This window comes from Microplitis demolitor, chromosome 3, assembly GCF_026212275.2.
Source record: "Microplitis demolitor isolate Queensland-Clemson2020A chromosome 3, iyMicDemo2.1a, whole genome shotgun sequence".
NCBI classification, from domain to species: Eukaryota; Metazoa; Arthropoda; class Insecta; order Hymenoptera; family Braconidae; genus Microplitis; species Microplitis demolitor.
Window position 1 is genome coordinate 18,318,764 of NC_068547.1, and position 16,079 is coordinate 18,334,842.

The window sequence follows — 16,079 nt, forward strand, 5'->3', positions numbered from 1 at the left end:
ACCGCCATCACCAACACCGACGAAACTTTTAAACATCGGTTCGTATTCGAGCTCAGTTGCACTCGTGAGCGTTCAAAGTGTCACGACGCTTACCTTCGTCCTAACTATACGTCTTTTATTCTTCTCTCGTTCGTTTCGTTTACCTGTACTGTGATTGTGTATTCTATTGAGAATTATATACATGTAATATAAATATATAATAAAAATTACTGTACTCTCAAGTACATTACGTACCAAGATCATTGTTAGCTCCGTAATACAAATAATTAAACTCGCAATCAGATTCAATATCGCTAAATATATATATGTATATATATATTTTTTTGAAACATTTCTTAACATTTATTGTAATTGTAACGCAGCTGCCTTTACCACCACACCATTAATGTATACCTACACATATACATATATATATATATTTACTACTCCATAACATAACAACGACAATACAATTCAAAGAACGAACCCCGTCAAGCTTCTCTTAAATAACTTTGCCAAGTACAAAGAAATTTTTTTCTCGGACCTTTTTTTTCACAATCCCATTGACTCTGACACAAAGAATGCAGGGTAAAAAAATTTTGTCGAAATAAAGTGTAAGTGCATGTACATATTGAAGTTAAGTGGATTGGAGTAGTAGAGTGTAGAGTGGACAATTAACTTGAATGGTTTTTAAGCTTACAAGTGATGTATATTTGTATGATCTAGTTTTAAAACATATGTAAATATATATACATACTGTAAAGCAGAGTAACAGTTATGAAATCAACGGACACGCCAGATCTCAATATAAAGTCGACATGTGCGCAAGTTATGTGTCGTCTTGGGAGCTTCAGGAATTTACGAACCAGCAACAGGCAAACGAAAATGTTATTGAAGCCGCGTAGGAGGTAAACATTTGAATAAAAAAAGTTGAAGAAAAAATTAACCGTCAGGGTACGAATGCTCCGAACTCCCATGTGCTGATGTGTTTTATAATTTTTTATGCCGGCGTAGTGTAATGTCTTAGTCTTTGTTATTTTAAATGTAATTTAATTACTGGTATGATTGTTGGTGTTGTTTTTTCAGGACTAAATGCTTCCTTGGCCTTATTAATTGTGCTCGGTTTAAAATGCGTTTTGATACCTTTTTTTAAATGGACTCACTACACGTATACGTATAGTTCCGTTGTCTTCCAACAACAACTCGAGGCCATTCAACATCACGGCTACTATACCACCTCCTTTTATTCATGTATTTCATAGTAGAATGTGACAGACTAAGACATGCCGGTGCTCCTGCTTGCTGCTTACTTACTTACTCACATACTTACCAGTTACATTAGAGTGGACTACTCTGTCGTAAATATAACGACTCATTGCTAGTTGTAGTGCAGTGTATATCATATTTTTTATTTTACTTTTTATACATGAGATTTATTATTTTGTTTTTTTTTTTTTTTTTTTAACGTTTCCGCTTAGTGTATGTGACGTTCACCATGTAATCGTTAGGTGATTATATCTAAAGGCAACCAGCTCAGATGTTGCATTGCGTGTTGGTAGTTTTTAATCAATGCAAGTGGCTGGTATAAGTACACTTACTGGGATTAATAATACGTTTTTGTTGCTGCTGTTGCTGTTATTTTGTTGTTAATAGATGATAGTGGATGTTGAATTGATGTGATGAAACCTTTTTGTAGTGATTACATGAGGTATTGTTGTTTCTTATTTACGAAAGATATTGGCTAAAAGATAGTTGGGTTATTGTTTTTTTGTTTGTTTGTTTTATTATTTTTAATCAAAGGAAGATTTATCAAGAAACTGAAACTTCAGCTATATTGGCGAGGAAACGAGAGAGCGGGCTACCGCTCGCATTTCCGTGTCTGTCGCGCCAGCGACATTCAACTTTATTTAATAATGTGAGTTTTTTATTTTTTTATTTACTTAATATTTTATTATTATTATTATTATTATTATTATTATTATTATTATTATTATTTTTATTATTATTATTATTATTATTATTATTATTATTATTATTATTATTATTATTATTATTATTATTATTATTAATGAGTACGAATATAGCAGACATCAAAGAAATTTAAAATTATTAATAAATAGAGTAAATAATTAATAAAATAAAATTTAAAAAAATGTGCGTTTAAAAAATTAAAAAATTAATAAGTGCATTTTTTATAAATATTATTATTTTAATTATTTACTTTATTTATTTATAATTTTAAATTTGTTTGATGCCTGCTACTTCACACTCATTATTATTATTATTATTATTATTATTATTATTATTATTATTATTATTATTATTATTATTATTATTATTTATTTACAAGCAATTTTTGTCTCATTTTTAATTATTAAGAATATTTCAATTTATGTGAGGATGAGTAAAACACCTGAAATTGGTTGTAATAAGATTATACATATTTTTTTTTTTATTTATTTTTATTACTTTATGATATATACATTAACAAAGCCTAGTTTTATTTATTTATTTTTTTTTTATCGTACTGTTTTAAAAATGATAGAAATTTATTTCTGTTGAATTTTAGTTATTAGTAACAGTTTAAACATTTAGAATTGAGGTAACTATTTTATTATCGGTATTATTTTATCAGACAATAGTACCAATCAGTTATCAGTGGCCTTGCGTGTTTTAAAACCATCTGATATTAAAAAAAGTACTTTATGAAAATAATTTTTTTTTTAAATTATTTTTCTAGTTTTTCGAGACTCTAATGAGATTGCTCAGTCTCTCATTTTCAATAAAAGTTTAATTACGATATATTTGTATATAATTTTATCTAAAATTCTTAACAAACGTCAGAATAATACTTTATAGTCTGTACTTTTAACGGACCACGGTTAAATTTTTTTTATAGTCATGAATGTTAGGTCAATTGAGAGGCCTGGCTATTGAGAAAAAAAACTTATTAAATAAATAAAGGAAATTTCAATCAGACAAAAAAAATAGAACATTTGACGATTTATCATACAGTCATGATAATATATAATTATTACAAGGAAAAAAAGTTGGTTAATGTATAAATAGCTAAAAAAAAAAAAATAATAATAATACGGGTAGACTTGAATTACGAGTATCAACTCCTATTTTATTGATACTGATACAGGTCAATAAATATAAATTATTTAAATATAATCATACAATTATTAGTTATTAATGCTACTTTGTATGAATAATTTGTAAATACATTACATAAATTGTCAGGAGAACGTATGTAAATCATTAAAAAAAAAATACCTCTAATTATTATGTATTTACATGTTATTTTCTCATGAGTAATGAGAATGTATATATATATATATATATATATATATATATATATATATATATATATATATATATATATATATATATATATATATATATATATATACAATAAAAATTATATTAAATGAACAATTAAAAGTACACGTATAAGTGCATGTACTGATTTTATAAAAATTAATATGCGTTAAAAATACTTGACAATAGTTTATATTATTATTATTATTTTATTTTTACATATAATTATATATTAAAATAGAAATGTGAAACCTCATTTTATAAAAGCCCTGACACTGTTAATCGGCTTTTGTTTTAAAACTAATTTCTTCCCATTGTCTATGTAAATATTATATATACATACCTTTAAATGTATACATGTATAATATTGAATGAGTAATTAATAAATAGAACATTACAATATAATAATAAGGTAAAAACGATATAAAAATAAGTGCTCGCGGTTTATCAATTGTGCGAACGACATTAACGAGAAAGAGAAAGCGTAAGAGAAAGACGTTGTATTGAATGACTACTACTATTACTGCTGATTTATTATTATCTATTATCTATTTATGAACCGTTGTTTTGATCTACAACATCAACACTATCCTATTCTTCTAATGACTAAATAATAGTTTGCGAGTTACGAGCCATAGCAAAAAAATAGAAAATTTCGTTCATTAATTCATTAGCCAACGTAAACGGAAACTATATATAAATTAACGTATATACTAAATAATAATAACAATAATAGTTGTAGTAATAGTAATGATAATTTAATATTAATGTATGTAATTGCGAGTATAAAGGAAGGGGAAATGTGTGCTTTTATATACTGGATGAGTGCCCAGAGGGAAGAGTTAAACATCAACGGGGACAAAGAAGCCAGTAAAAGCTAATCCACTGACTATAAACCTACGTTATAAACTCAGTTTATTTATAGTAACGTCACATTTCTTGGAAAAATAATTTATTTAATACTCTAATTTAATACGTTTACTAACATTTTAAATCCCCGGATCTAACTTTAGATTTTAATACTACGGAAATCCTACTACTTTTTAATTCAATTTCCTTGAAAAAAAATTCATATACTGAATTAATTGTTATTTTTATTCAATAAACTTTTACACATTAATTACTATTGTAATTTATCACCGCGGTAAACAATTTAAAATATTTGATGACGTAAAAGTTTCTTAAAAAAAAAAAGTAAATAAAAACGAGGAATTAAAATTATTTTAATGTCCTAACTGTAAAAGTTGATGACGAATGATATATATATTTATTTATCTTTTTTTTTTACTGATCGTATGGTGATAAATACATAACTCAAATTCATGTCTAATTGCAAGTGAAATAATAATGTATGACTGTATGTATGTATGTAATTTATGTACTAATGAATACGCGTATCTGTAGTTGCATGACGAGGCGCGTGTTATTTTATATATACATATATATATTAACTACATATGTATGTAGTAATTGACTGAGTACATATTTATGTATATATGTAGTAAGTAAGTAAGTAAGGAAGGAAACAGTGAAATGAAATTTAAAAAAAAAAGTAATAAGAGAAATTTAAATCGTTACGGACAAGTGTTGCGTCTGAAATGTTGAGGGAAAATTTTACTCTTATTACAGATAAGACAAAGCAGTCTAGTAGAAAAAAAAATTAATAAAAGTATGTAGTGAGGATATGTTGTATATGGTGTCAGGTATGTTATGTTAGATGGAATGGTATATATTTAGTATATGCAGATCATTGTACTATTGTGTATCTTATATGGTGTATATTAGACTGTTTGAAAAAATGACTAACTTTTTTTGTTAATTATGTTGGAAATATTGTTGAAAATTACGGAAAAAAACACTGTGAGATTTTGAGCTCTTAATATTAATAAGGTAGAGGTACCATTTGTAGCCACTACTGCATTTTTAGACATTTAATACTTTATTTTAATTAATGAAAAAGTGTAAAATAAAATTTTCATAGCAATAGTGTGATAAAAGTATCTGTACACATTTTAAAGATTAGTTATGATATTGTGCCTTTTACATGACATTTTATTGTAATTTTTCAAGTGTCTAAAACTGAACCCGAAGTGACCAAAAACGGCATCTCTACCCTATTAAGCGGTGCCGCATTGCAAATTTCTATTTTCCATTTAAATAACATGGAAACGAAATTCTTTTGTACTTTGGAACTTTATAGCTCACGGTGGGAATAATTCTTTAAAATGTCGAAGATATATTTTTATGGGAAATTTTACGCTCTAAAAAAAAGGTATCTTACAATTTCTCGTTATTTTTATTTCTTCAAAAGTTATTATAAGTAACATAATTAATTTTAAACAATAAAATTATGATTTTTGAAGAAAATTTCCAGTTAAATGCAAATAACTTACGACTTGTAAGAAATATCGAAAATTTTCATAGGGATAAGTCATAGAAAATGAAATGTTCTACAAAAAATGTCCTATAAAATTTTGCCATAAAGTTGATGGTTGCGTCGAAAAATTGAAAAGATGTAGAAATTTATTATTAATCCATTTTTAACTTTAAATAACTTCTGAAGAAATAAAAATATCGACAAATTGTAAGAGATCTTTCTTGTACAGCGTCAAATTTTCCATAAAAATATACCTTGAATTTTTTTAAATATTGTTCCCACCGTGAGCTATAAAATTTCAACGTGCAAAAGAATTTCATTTCCACGTTTTTTGAATGGTAAATAGAAATTTTTAATGCGGCATCCCGAAATAGGGTAGAGGTACCGCTTTTGCCCACTTTAAGGCCAGTTTTGGACACTTGAAAAATTAAAATAAAATGTCATGTAAAAGGCGCAATGTCATAACTAGTTTTTAAAATGTGTACCGATACTTTTATCACACTATTACTACTAAAATTTTGTTTTATACTTTTTAATTAAATAAAATAAAGTATTAAATGTCCAAAAATAGAGCAGTGGCAACAAATGGTACCTCTATCTTATTAATATTAAGAGTTCAAACTCTCAAGTATTTTTTTTCGTCATTTCCAACAATATTTCCAATATAATTGAGAAAAAAAAAAGTATCAGTTTTTTTTTAAACAGTGTATATTATATATTTACAAACCGGTAGCCTTTCATTGTATTGTTTCTCAGTACAGCGAGTTAAAGTAAAGCGATGGACAAGTGATGCACCAAGTAAAGCGATGGATTGCTTGGTGGCTGGTGGATAGGAGGTGCAGGCAACGAGTGAACGAGTCCAACGAGTAAGAGTTGAGTAAAGTCAACGAGATGTAGTTGGGTTTGGTTGTTGTTGTTGTTGGTGATGGTGATGGGTAATACACATCACTTGCGCGTATGTATTGCAGTTGAGTTGAGTTTGAGTTCGATGCCCCGACGACAGACAACGTAACAACACTACTGTACACTAGTATGTAATGTATGCTGCATGTACAGGGCGCCAATCCCATCACATTCAACCACCGCGAGTACGTCGACGTAGACAACGACGACAAAAGACTTTTACTCTGTACAGTATCCACACGCACATGTGCATGCATTTTATTCCCACCGATTCATTCTACTAATTTATTTTTTTTAAACTACTTTTAATATATTCAACGTTAATTTACAACGCTAATTTAATCTAATAATTATTATTTGTTGTTAAATAAAACTTAAATTATCTAGAAAAATCCTTTACAGACTTGAATCGTTAAAATATTAATTTGTTAATTTTAAAAAATAACCGTGAGAATTTTTTGTAGATTAAAATATTTAAATTAAAAATAATTAATTTAATTTTGGAGCTTGAAATAAAATTATTTTAATGTGAAAATAACTATGGGGGAAAAAATTAATTGACTAATTAATTAATCAATGAGAGTTAAATAAAATATATATAGAAGTTGTCTTGACAAAGGTCAAGTATTTAAAGAATTTGAAATGTAGTGGCGAGTGTATTGGCCCAGTGGATGCCGCATTCAATTCCCCAACTGAAAAAGAATGTCCGGTATCATATATATATCTATATATACATGTGTGTATATTAGCATAACTGGTTCAGTCGGTGGTGCACACACGGCGGCATTGATGACGTCTCTCGCAATGCGGTCTCTCTTAACTTGTGTGTTGATTTCCGATACGATATACGAGTTTGTCGTATTCTCTGTTTAAGCCGGTTTGCTTGTCTTCTCTCACTACACACGTTTAGATTATGGAATGATATCGATAAACTGACGTAACGACTCACAATCACAAAGCGTATTATATTTACTCCGAGTTATCTATATCATAGTACAAAAATATACAATAGTATCTTTATGTATACGCAATGATATTAATACTATTAAAAAAAAAGCGGAGTAAATTTAGGTGGTGTAGATATTAAAATTTTCTGAGTTAAATTTCAACATCAGCGACAGTGTTAAAATAACACCGCCGCGGGTGTAAATATTCTTTACCAGTGTTACAATATTTTTCGGAGTTGAACATATTTTTACTTACTCGATCACTACAATTAACACAGTATTTTTATTAATTAATTAAATTATTAGTAATTGAAATGGTAGCCGTAAAATTGTGTAATTTTTAAATAAATTACGTGTAACATAAATAATTATTTAAAAAAGTACATAGCAAAATTTAAATTCCCTCCAGATAAGGTAAAAGACCTACTTAGTACCCGATCAGGGAACTAATACCTGATCTCTCCATGTATTTGTATAAATATAGTTAGTAAAATTTAGTAAATATAGATAAAGAAATACACTAGTGATCGGGTACTGGGTCTCTTAGCTTAATATGAAATTTTCACATTTTTCTTATATGTAAGGTAAGAGACCTAGTACCTGATCAGGGAACTAGTATCTGATCACTTGAGTATTTAAATTTTACATCATATAGATATACAAATACATGGAGTAAGCGGGTACTAGTTCCTTGATGAGGTATTAGATCTTTTACCTTAATACATTTTTTTTTCTAATTTCTATACGTGGAATTTTTTATTTACACCGATTTAACACCGCCAAATTACACTGCCTACACCGGTGTTATATCATTTTACAGTGTAACGATAATGATAATGATAATAATAATACATGTATAGTAAATGATAAAATTTAATTGATATGATAATAGTAAATTTATGTATATTGAATGATTGTATTTTACAGAATGACGAGATGATTGCTCAGCTGGCGGTGATGGGCGGCGGAAGTGGCGGCAACGGCGGTGGGAGCCGTGTCAGTCGTGGCGGGCTTACTTTGCACAGATCAAATTCCAGTTTAGAATTGCCCCACAGTCCAGAACGCTCTGGACGTGTGACTGATGCTCAGCCACTTCGACGGGAGTATGGATCCCACGGTAAGTAACAATATACACATACTTTTTTTTACTTTTTTTCTTTCTCTAGCCCTTTTTTATAAACCCTTATATGTATACACATATGTTGTCAAACGAGAAAGTTGATATATTTTAACCAAGCTGTTGTAACTCATTGATTTATTATTATTATTATTTTTATTGTTATTAATATCTAGGGAGCATCGACGTGGTTGCCGGACAGTGTAACCCAGCAGGCGGCAATACAACAGGCGAGCACATCTTTGCGATGCTTCAAGACTTTAGAAGTGGACGCTCTTCGGCGGATCGTCTTTACCCGCATCCTCATCATCATCACCACCATCATCAACACGCTGCTGGTCTCGACTCAAGTATTTTAAATGCGGGTGGTGCGTCTACTGATGAAGTTTGTGGGCCAACATCTGCATCAAGTCCTAAAGTGCGATTAAAAATAAATCGTCTTTGGGGTGGCAAAGAAAGCCCACCGACTGGTGTTTCTACTCCTGCTACAGTTGTGTCGAGTGATCTTGAAGAACGTCATCGACGTAGAGCATTTGTTCACTACGACACGCAGTCATTGACCGCAAATCTCGGTTACGCGGCTAAGTTACGCGGGATACTACTGGCTAGACGTAGAAATACGGCCACTGGAGCGTCTGCTGCTAGTACTATAAGAGCACCCACGCCTGACAATGATTCACCCGAGGGTAATGAGGTGGCTGACGATCCCGGCGATGGTAAAAGCAATGATTTACTTGAGTCATGTCCGTTTTTTCGTAATGAAATTGGCGGTGAAGGAGAACGTGAAGTGGCACTGGCAAGATCACCTAGTCCTACTGTCGGTGCTCATCGGCCTTCGTTGTCTTATGGAGTATCTGTACTTGAACCAATGCCCGGTGAAACACTTTGGAAACACACTTGTCCTCTACGTAAAAGACTCTTGCCGATTGAAAGTGTCGACGAAGGCGCACGTTACTACAGAAAATATTTTTTCGGTAAACTTTTGTTATGCAATTATCATCAATTATTTATGTAATGATAATAATTATGAATTTTTTTTTATTTTACAGGCAAGGAGCATCAAAATTGGTTTGGTATGGACGAGCAACTTGGCCCAGTGGCAATAAGCATTCGCAGAGATGGCAATCATTACCGTATAATTGTACGTACATCCGAACTACTCACTCTTCGAGGGTCAATACCCGAAGAAGCCCTAGGATTACGTACAAATCAAGGATCTCGAATACCAACCCGAGAAATACTAGAACTCGTGGCGCCGGAAGTACAATTGGGATGTCTACGATTAGGAACGCCCGCAGCTGAAGAAACTCTTGCTAGACTAGATGAGCAGGGACTCTCAAACCGTTACAAAGTTGGAGTTCTTTATTGTCGCGCTGGTCAACGGACTGAAGAAGAAATGTACAATAACCAGCACGCCGGGCCAGCATTTCTTGAATTTTTAGATACAGTCGGTCAGCGAGTTAAGTTACGAGGTTTTGAAGGTTACAAAGCTGGTCTTGATACTAGGACAGATTCAACGGGTACTCATGCTGTTGCCGCAACTCACAGAGGATCTCAATTAACATTTCATGTAGTAACAATGCTACCATTTACGCCAAATAATCGACAACAATTACTCAGGAAACGTCATATCGGTAATGATATCGTAACTATTGTATTTCAAGAGCCAGGCGCATTGCCATTTAGTCCACGAAGAATAAGATCACAATTCCAACATGTATTTATCATCGTACGTGCTATCAATCCATGTACTGATAACACACAGTACAGTGTCGCAGTATCACGTAGCAAAGAAGTGTCTATTTTTGGACCACCAGTACCATCAGGTGCAACATTCAATAAAGGCAAATCATTTGCTGACTTTATTTTAGCTAAAGTAATAAACGCTGAAAATGCCGCCCATCGTTCTGAAAAATTTTCGACAATGGCGACGAGAACCCGTCAAGAATATTTAAAAGATCTGGCTATTAACTATTCAACCACCACAATAATTGACACTGGACAAAAATTTTCAATGCTGTCATTTAGCAGCAAAAAAAAAGTTCCAGTACGTCCGCGGTTGGCCTGTGATGCCTCACAACGCGGCGCGATCTGTTGGCAAGTTATTTTAGAGGAGAGTAATCAAAATACCGACTGTTATTTAGGTATATCAGTAGATACTATTGTATTAATTGAAGAACACTCGCGGCAAACTGTTTTTGTGTCTCCTTGCATAAATGTCTTGGGCTGGCATGCCCAAACTAATAGCTTACGTTTGTATTATCATCAAGGTGAGTGCATCAGTATTCATGTACGACCTGATTATTCAGAGAGAGATGAAATTATGGAGATAGTCGCGCGTCTGCGTGCAGTAACACAGGGATCACCGGCATCGGAATTATCATTGAAGCGCAATTCCTTAGGACAATTGGGTTTCCACGTCCAACCAGACGGTGTTGTTACCCAGGTTGAGCCAGTGGGTTTATCGTGGCAAGCGGGTCTAAGACAGGGCTCGCGTCTCGTTGAAATTTGTAAGGTTGCAGTGTCGACCCTGAGTCACGATCAAATGGTTGATTTGCTTAAAACTAGTGCCCAAGTAACGGTAACTGTTATACCCCCAACAAATGACGGACAACCACGTCGTGGTTGTTCGCTACAATCTTGTCAGTATTTATCAACAAATTATGAGAGTGACTATGAGAATGTTAGTTCTGAAAATGTGCCGAGTCAACAGATGGCTCAGCAAGTTCACCAGACGAAAAATTATGAGCGGTCTACAAGTCCACCGAGATCAAGCAACAGCTCGGGTTACGGTACTGGTTCTAGCTCCCGGTCATTCAATGATCCGCGATTTATTCAAGAAACTACATCACTATCAGTTAATAATGTAAATACTAATGCTAGTTGTAGTACTAGTGCTAGTGGTGGTGGCAGTACTGCTGCTGCTAGTACTTCTGGTAATACCAGCAGCAGTCATAACACTGATGAAAGATGGTACGATTTATTTGAAGCTCCTGAACAAGATGCAAGTCATCGCATTGACGGGACTCCACCACCACCTTTACCCGCCAGACAAAAAGAACGCAATGAGTTGCATGGAAAATCAACAACTGATCAATTAAAGCATCATCACGATTATTACTCCAAAGAATCGAATTACGTTTCCCCGCGTGTCATTCAAGAGAGTAATTATCAGCGACTTGATGACGCTAATCGTAGTAACACTAATAATAGTAGCAGTAACAGTAATAATAGTAATAATAATAGTAATAATAATAATAATAATAATAATAATAATAGTAATAATAATAATAGTCAGGAAGATCCAGCTGCTAATTATGCTAGGATACAAAAAGATCATGGCTACTGGTATGGATCAAATAGTGGACATCAAAAACAATCTCCTTCAAGTTCATTACCGTTAAACCATCAAAACTCTGGTTACAGTTCAAAACCCATGGCCCCGAGCAATGGGATTCGTTACAATGAACAAGTTAATGGTAATGAGCTTAGTACTGTTTATGACAACGAACCGAGTCGTGTTTTACGGAAGCCAAAGAACGATTTTGAAACGAGAGCAAGCGAATGGGATCGTGGAGGCAGCGGTGTTGCAACTGGTATTGTTAAGAATGAAAATTACCAAGAATCAAGACCTGTTGATAATTTGAGTAATGAATCTAACAGTAAATATCGAGATCGTCAAGTCAGTTCCTACGATTTTGTTGCTAATGATTATGATAGAAAAAAAAATAATCATAATGACAATATTATAAATAACAGCACATCAGATGTCAATCGTATCAAAACAGGATTAAATTACGATGTTAATTTATCGCAACGTGATGACAGTATTAATAACTCATCAACATCAACAATACGCGAACCAACACATGAATTTATAATTGGCGAAAAAGTAACTTGTATTAAAAGTAATTTACCTGAACGAGTACTATCACGTAAATTAGCACATGAGTATATGAGGAAAGATTACACGTCGTCGAGTTTACCACCTGAGGTGAGAATATTTGATGGCAATAATTCAACATCATTAACAACAACAACAATAATAACAGCATCAGACATACCAACAATGCCAAGTGAAGATGAATTACCATTGAATGCATGTGAAAATTCTTCACCTGCATTCCGTAGAACTGGGAAACACCGTCCAGGAAGTGGTACCAGTAGTGGTGCCAGTAGTTCTACTTCTGTTGCTGGTGTATCGAATTCCAGTCCACGAAATCAATCACCCCGTCCTAAATCGATTGTTAGAAATCAGATTAGGAATTCAGCAAATTTAACCTCAAGTACCCTGCAAGAAGATCTTATGAAATTAATAAATCCTGATTTCATTGCTGATGATAATACTGGCAGTGCCTCGAGTAATAATAGTAACATTATTATAAGTGATGACAATTACATCGTTAACGGTAATAACAGTGAGAATAAAATAAGTAATTTGATAGATAAAAATAATGACATTATTAAAATTGTTAGTAGTAATAATGTTATTATAAATAATAATAATAACAATGAAGTTGAAATACAAAATAAATGTAGATCTAGAGAAAATTTATGCGGCAGTAGTACGACAACATTGAGTGTATTAACGTCATCAACAAGACAAGATAATAATTGTAATACAAATGTAAATGCTGGCTCAGAAGTTATTTTGACAAAAGCAAGACCTGCTACGGTTATTTCAAATACGAGCACCAACACAAGTCCAGCGCTTAGTGAAAGCAAAATGACCAAGGAGGAAAGACTGTCACCGCGAGTTACTAAAACACATGTGCCTTTAAAATCAACAAATAATTCAACGTCTGTTGGGAGAGATTGTAAAAATAATAACGCAGGTGACGGCGACGACAATGACCTGTGGGCTGCTAATAATAATTACGATGTCAGTAAACGATTTGTAAAACACAATAATCTAGATCGGAGTGATGAAAAAATTTATGAATCAACTGGCAATATAACAAATACGGGTTCAAATAATTCGGTGATTGATTTACAGGGTCACCTGTCAAATTTAGAACTCCGAGTTGCGCGGGAAACGAGAAGACGTTTGTCACTTGAAGACGAAGTTAGAAGATTGAGAGACGAAAATCGTAGATTACAAGACGAAAACCATGCGGCTGCACAACAATTAAGGCGATTTACCGAGTGGTTTTTTCAAACTATTGATCATCAGTAATTTATATATTTATTATTGATGATTTTATTGGATTTAATTTTAATATTTTTCAAAATTTTAAATTTACCTATTTCTAAAATTTAAGGAAATAAAATTTATTTAATTATGCAGGGTAGAGGTACCGATTTTGGGCACTTGAAAAATTAAAATGAAATACGCATTGATATTTTTTTTTTCCATGCGTTCAAAGATATTTTTATCACTTATAATGGAAATTTTATTTTATACTTTTTTGTTAATTTAAATTAAGTATTAAACGTCCAAATAGTACAGTGGTCTTGAGGTACTTCTACCCTACTTGGATTAAGATGATAGTAATTTGATATGAAGAATTGATTTTTTTTTCTTTTTTTTTCATTAAATTATGACAAAATATTAATACATTATGCAATTGAACTGCCAACGCCGATAAAATGTATTGTTTTTTTCTCTACACCGTAAAAAATTTGCGGATTGAGTCCGAAGTGAATGTGGAGCGGATGGCTGTTTATTTATTTAATTTCTTCAGAGTGAAATTTACTCCGAAGGGAAGTTTAATTTAATATTAAAACTCTGAATCAGAGTGAAATAAAATCCAGATTAAAACCACTCTGCTACTGAAAAGACAAACTCCGACTTTACTCCGTATGTGGAGTGATTTTTTTTAACTCCGAATGACGGAGTAAAGTCGGATTTTAATATAATCCGTAATCACTCCTATTTTTTACGGTGTACTTTTGTTATATCAAGTAAATATTAAATATTTTTTATAATTATATAACAATTATAAATTAATTTTTGTAGTTTATGGGGCGAACTTATTATTTTATTTTCTTTTGTTAAAATACGTAACGAGTTAATCGTGCGTTTGCAGTATTAAAAAAAAATATTAATTATAAATTTATAAAAAAATTAATTAATATTTACGTATTCAAGAGTGCTCATGATTAATAAATAAATAAATGAATGAATTTAAAAAAACAATAAATATATTTCAGTACCATAATTGATGCGTTTGTAGCACGCGACAAACTGACCAAATATATTTAGATAACTAAGAATAAATAATAAATATTAATATTATTATTAAAAAATAAACATTATTTATCTTTTATAATTATAATTATAATTAACTTTTATATTACAATACTAGTTGCCTTAAAAAAAAATATTTGTAAAAAATTAAAAATATATTCTATGTATTTTTTATATTTCGGCGTACAATTGTTATGATTAATAATAATTATAAGTATACTAAGTGATAATTGATAAATAAATAAATAAATGACTTGTAATAACTGATCCCAAATATATAAGTGAAGGATATTTAAAAATGTGTACCATTTTTAGAATAATAAAATAGTTTATTGTAATCCACAGAGAAAAAAAAGAGATAAATGAAGAAAAAATAAACAAATGTCTTGTAATTTTAATTAATGCCTTACATTTATCACTACTGTACTTTTAGTGGCAACACTGAAATTACATTTTTTAATTATAATTAATAATTATTTTATTTTATTTTATCAAGATCTCTATGGAGGACATTTATGAGTATGGATTGCATAAGGAATTTTAAGCAATTAGGAATTATTATTTAATTATTATGTTGTAATTTATTATTATTATTATTATTATTATTATTATTATTATTATGGATAAATTTTATTATTAACTGTTACTGTTTATCATAAATTACTATTTTCAATTAATGGATGGGTCTATTTTTTAACAGCAATATTTATCGCTGAATAAGTTTATTTTATTAATTAGTAATATCAGTAATAATAAGATCTTTGATAGTCAATAATCTATTAAAATTTTAATTTAAAAATTTTCACCATTTAAAACTTTTAAACTCTCACCAACTATTTTATTAATTATTTATATATATATTTATCAATATATTATTAAAGTTTTATATCACGTGCTGAACTCTAAAAATATAAATAACATGAAAAAATATTGTGATTATTATCAACACAATCTGAATGTCAAAAACGGTCAGCGGTTTTTTTTAATTTTTTGACAGATCATTTATATAAAATTAAAATTAAAAAAAAACGTTGATTTTACTTTTAATTTCTCGTGAATTCCTTCGTAGAAATCAACAAAATCTTTATGTAGATCTTGTCTTAATTTACACAGAAAAAAAAAGATTTTTTGCGACAAAAAATATTTTGTATCACGAAGACAAGAATTTTCTTAGACGTTTAATAATTTTTGAATTTTTTTAAAAGTAATAAATTATAAAAAAAAATTATTTATAAAAATTGC

General features: G+C 30.8%; 1 protein-coding gene across 4 annotated transcripts; it reads left to right on the forward strand.

Annotated features, from left to right (window-relative positions):
- The first annotated feature begins 40 nt into the window (after window positions 1–40).
- Window positions 41–15,424, forward strand: LOC103572956 (signal-induced proliferation-associated 1-like protein 1). 4 transcript variants are annotated; one of them, XM_053737177.1, is made up of 6 exons: window positions 831–887; window positions 1,458–1,687; window positions 1,780–1,894; window positions 8,458–8,647; window positions 8,824–9,621; window positions 9,697–15,424. In XM_053737177.1, exons 2-6 carry the CDS (start codon window positions 1,659–1,661, stop codon window positions 13,821–13,823), a joined length of 5,259 nt encoding a protein of 1,752 aa, XP_053593152.1. In that variant the 5' UTR covers window positions 831–887; window positions 1,458–1,658; the 3' UTR covers window positions 13,824–15,424. The 4 variants fall into 4 exon arrangements, with proteins under 4 accessions (XP_053593150.1, XP_053593151.1, XP_053593153.1 ...); XM_053737175.1 differs by lacking the exon at window positions 1,458–1,687 and having other exon boundaries at window positions 41–887; XM_053737176.1 differs by having other exon boundaries at window positions 808–1,687.
- The last annotated feature ends 655 nt before the right edge of the window (window positions 15,425–16,079 follow it).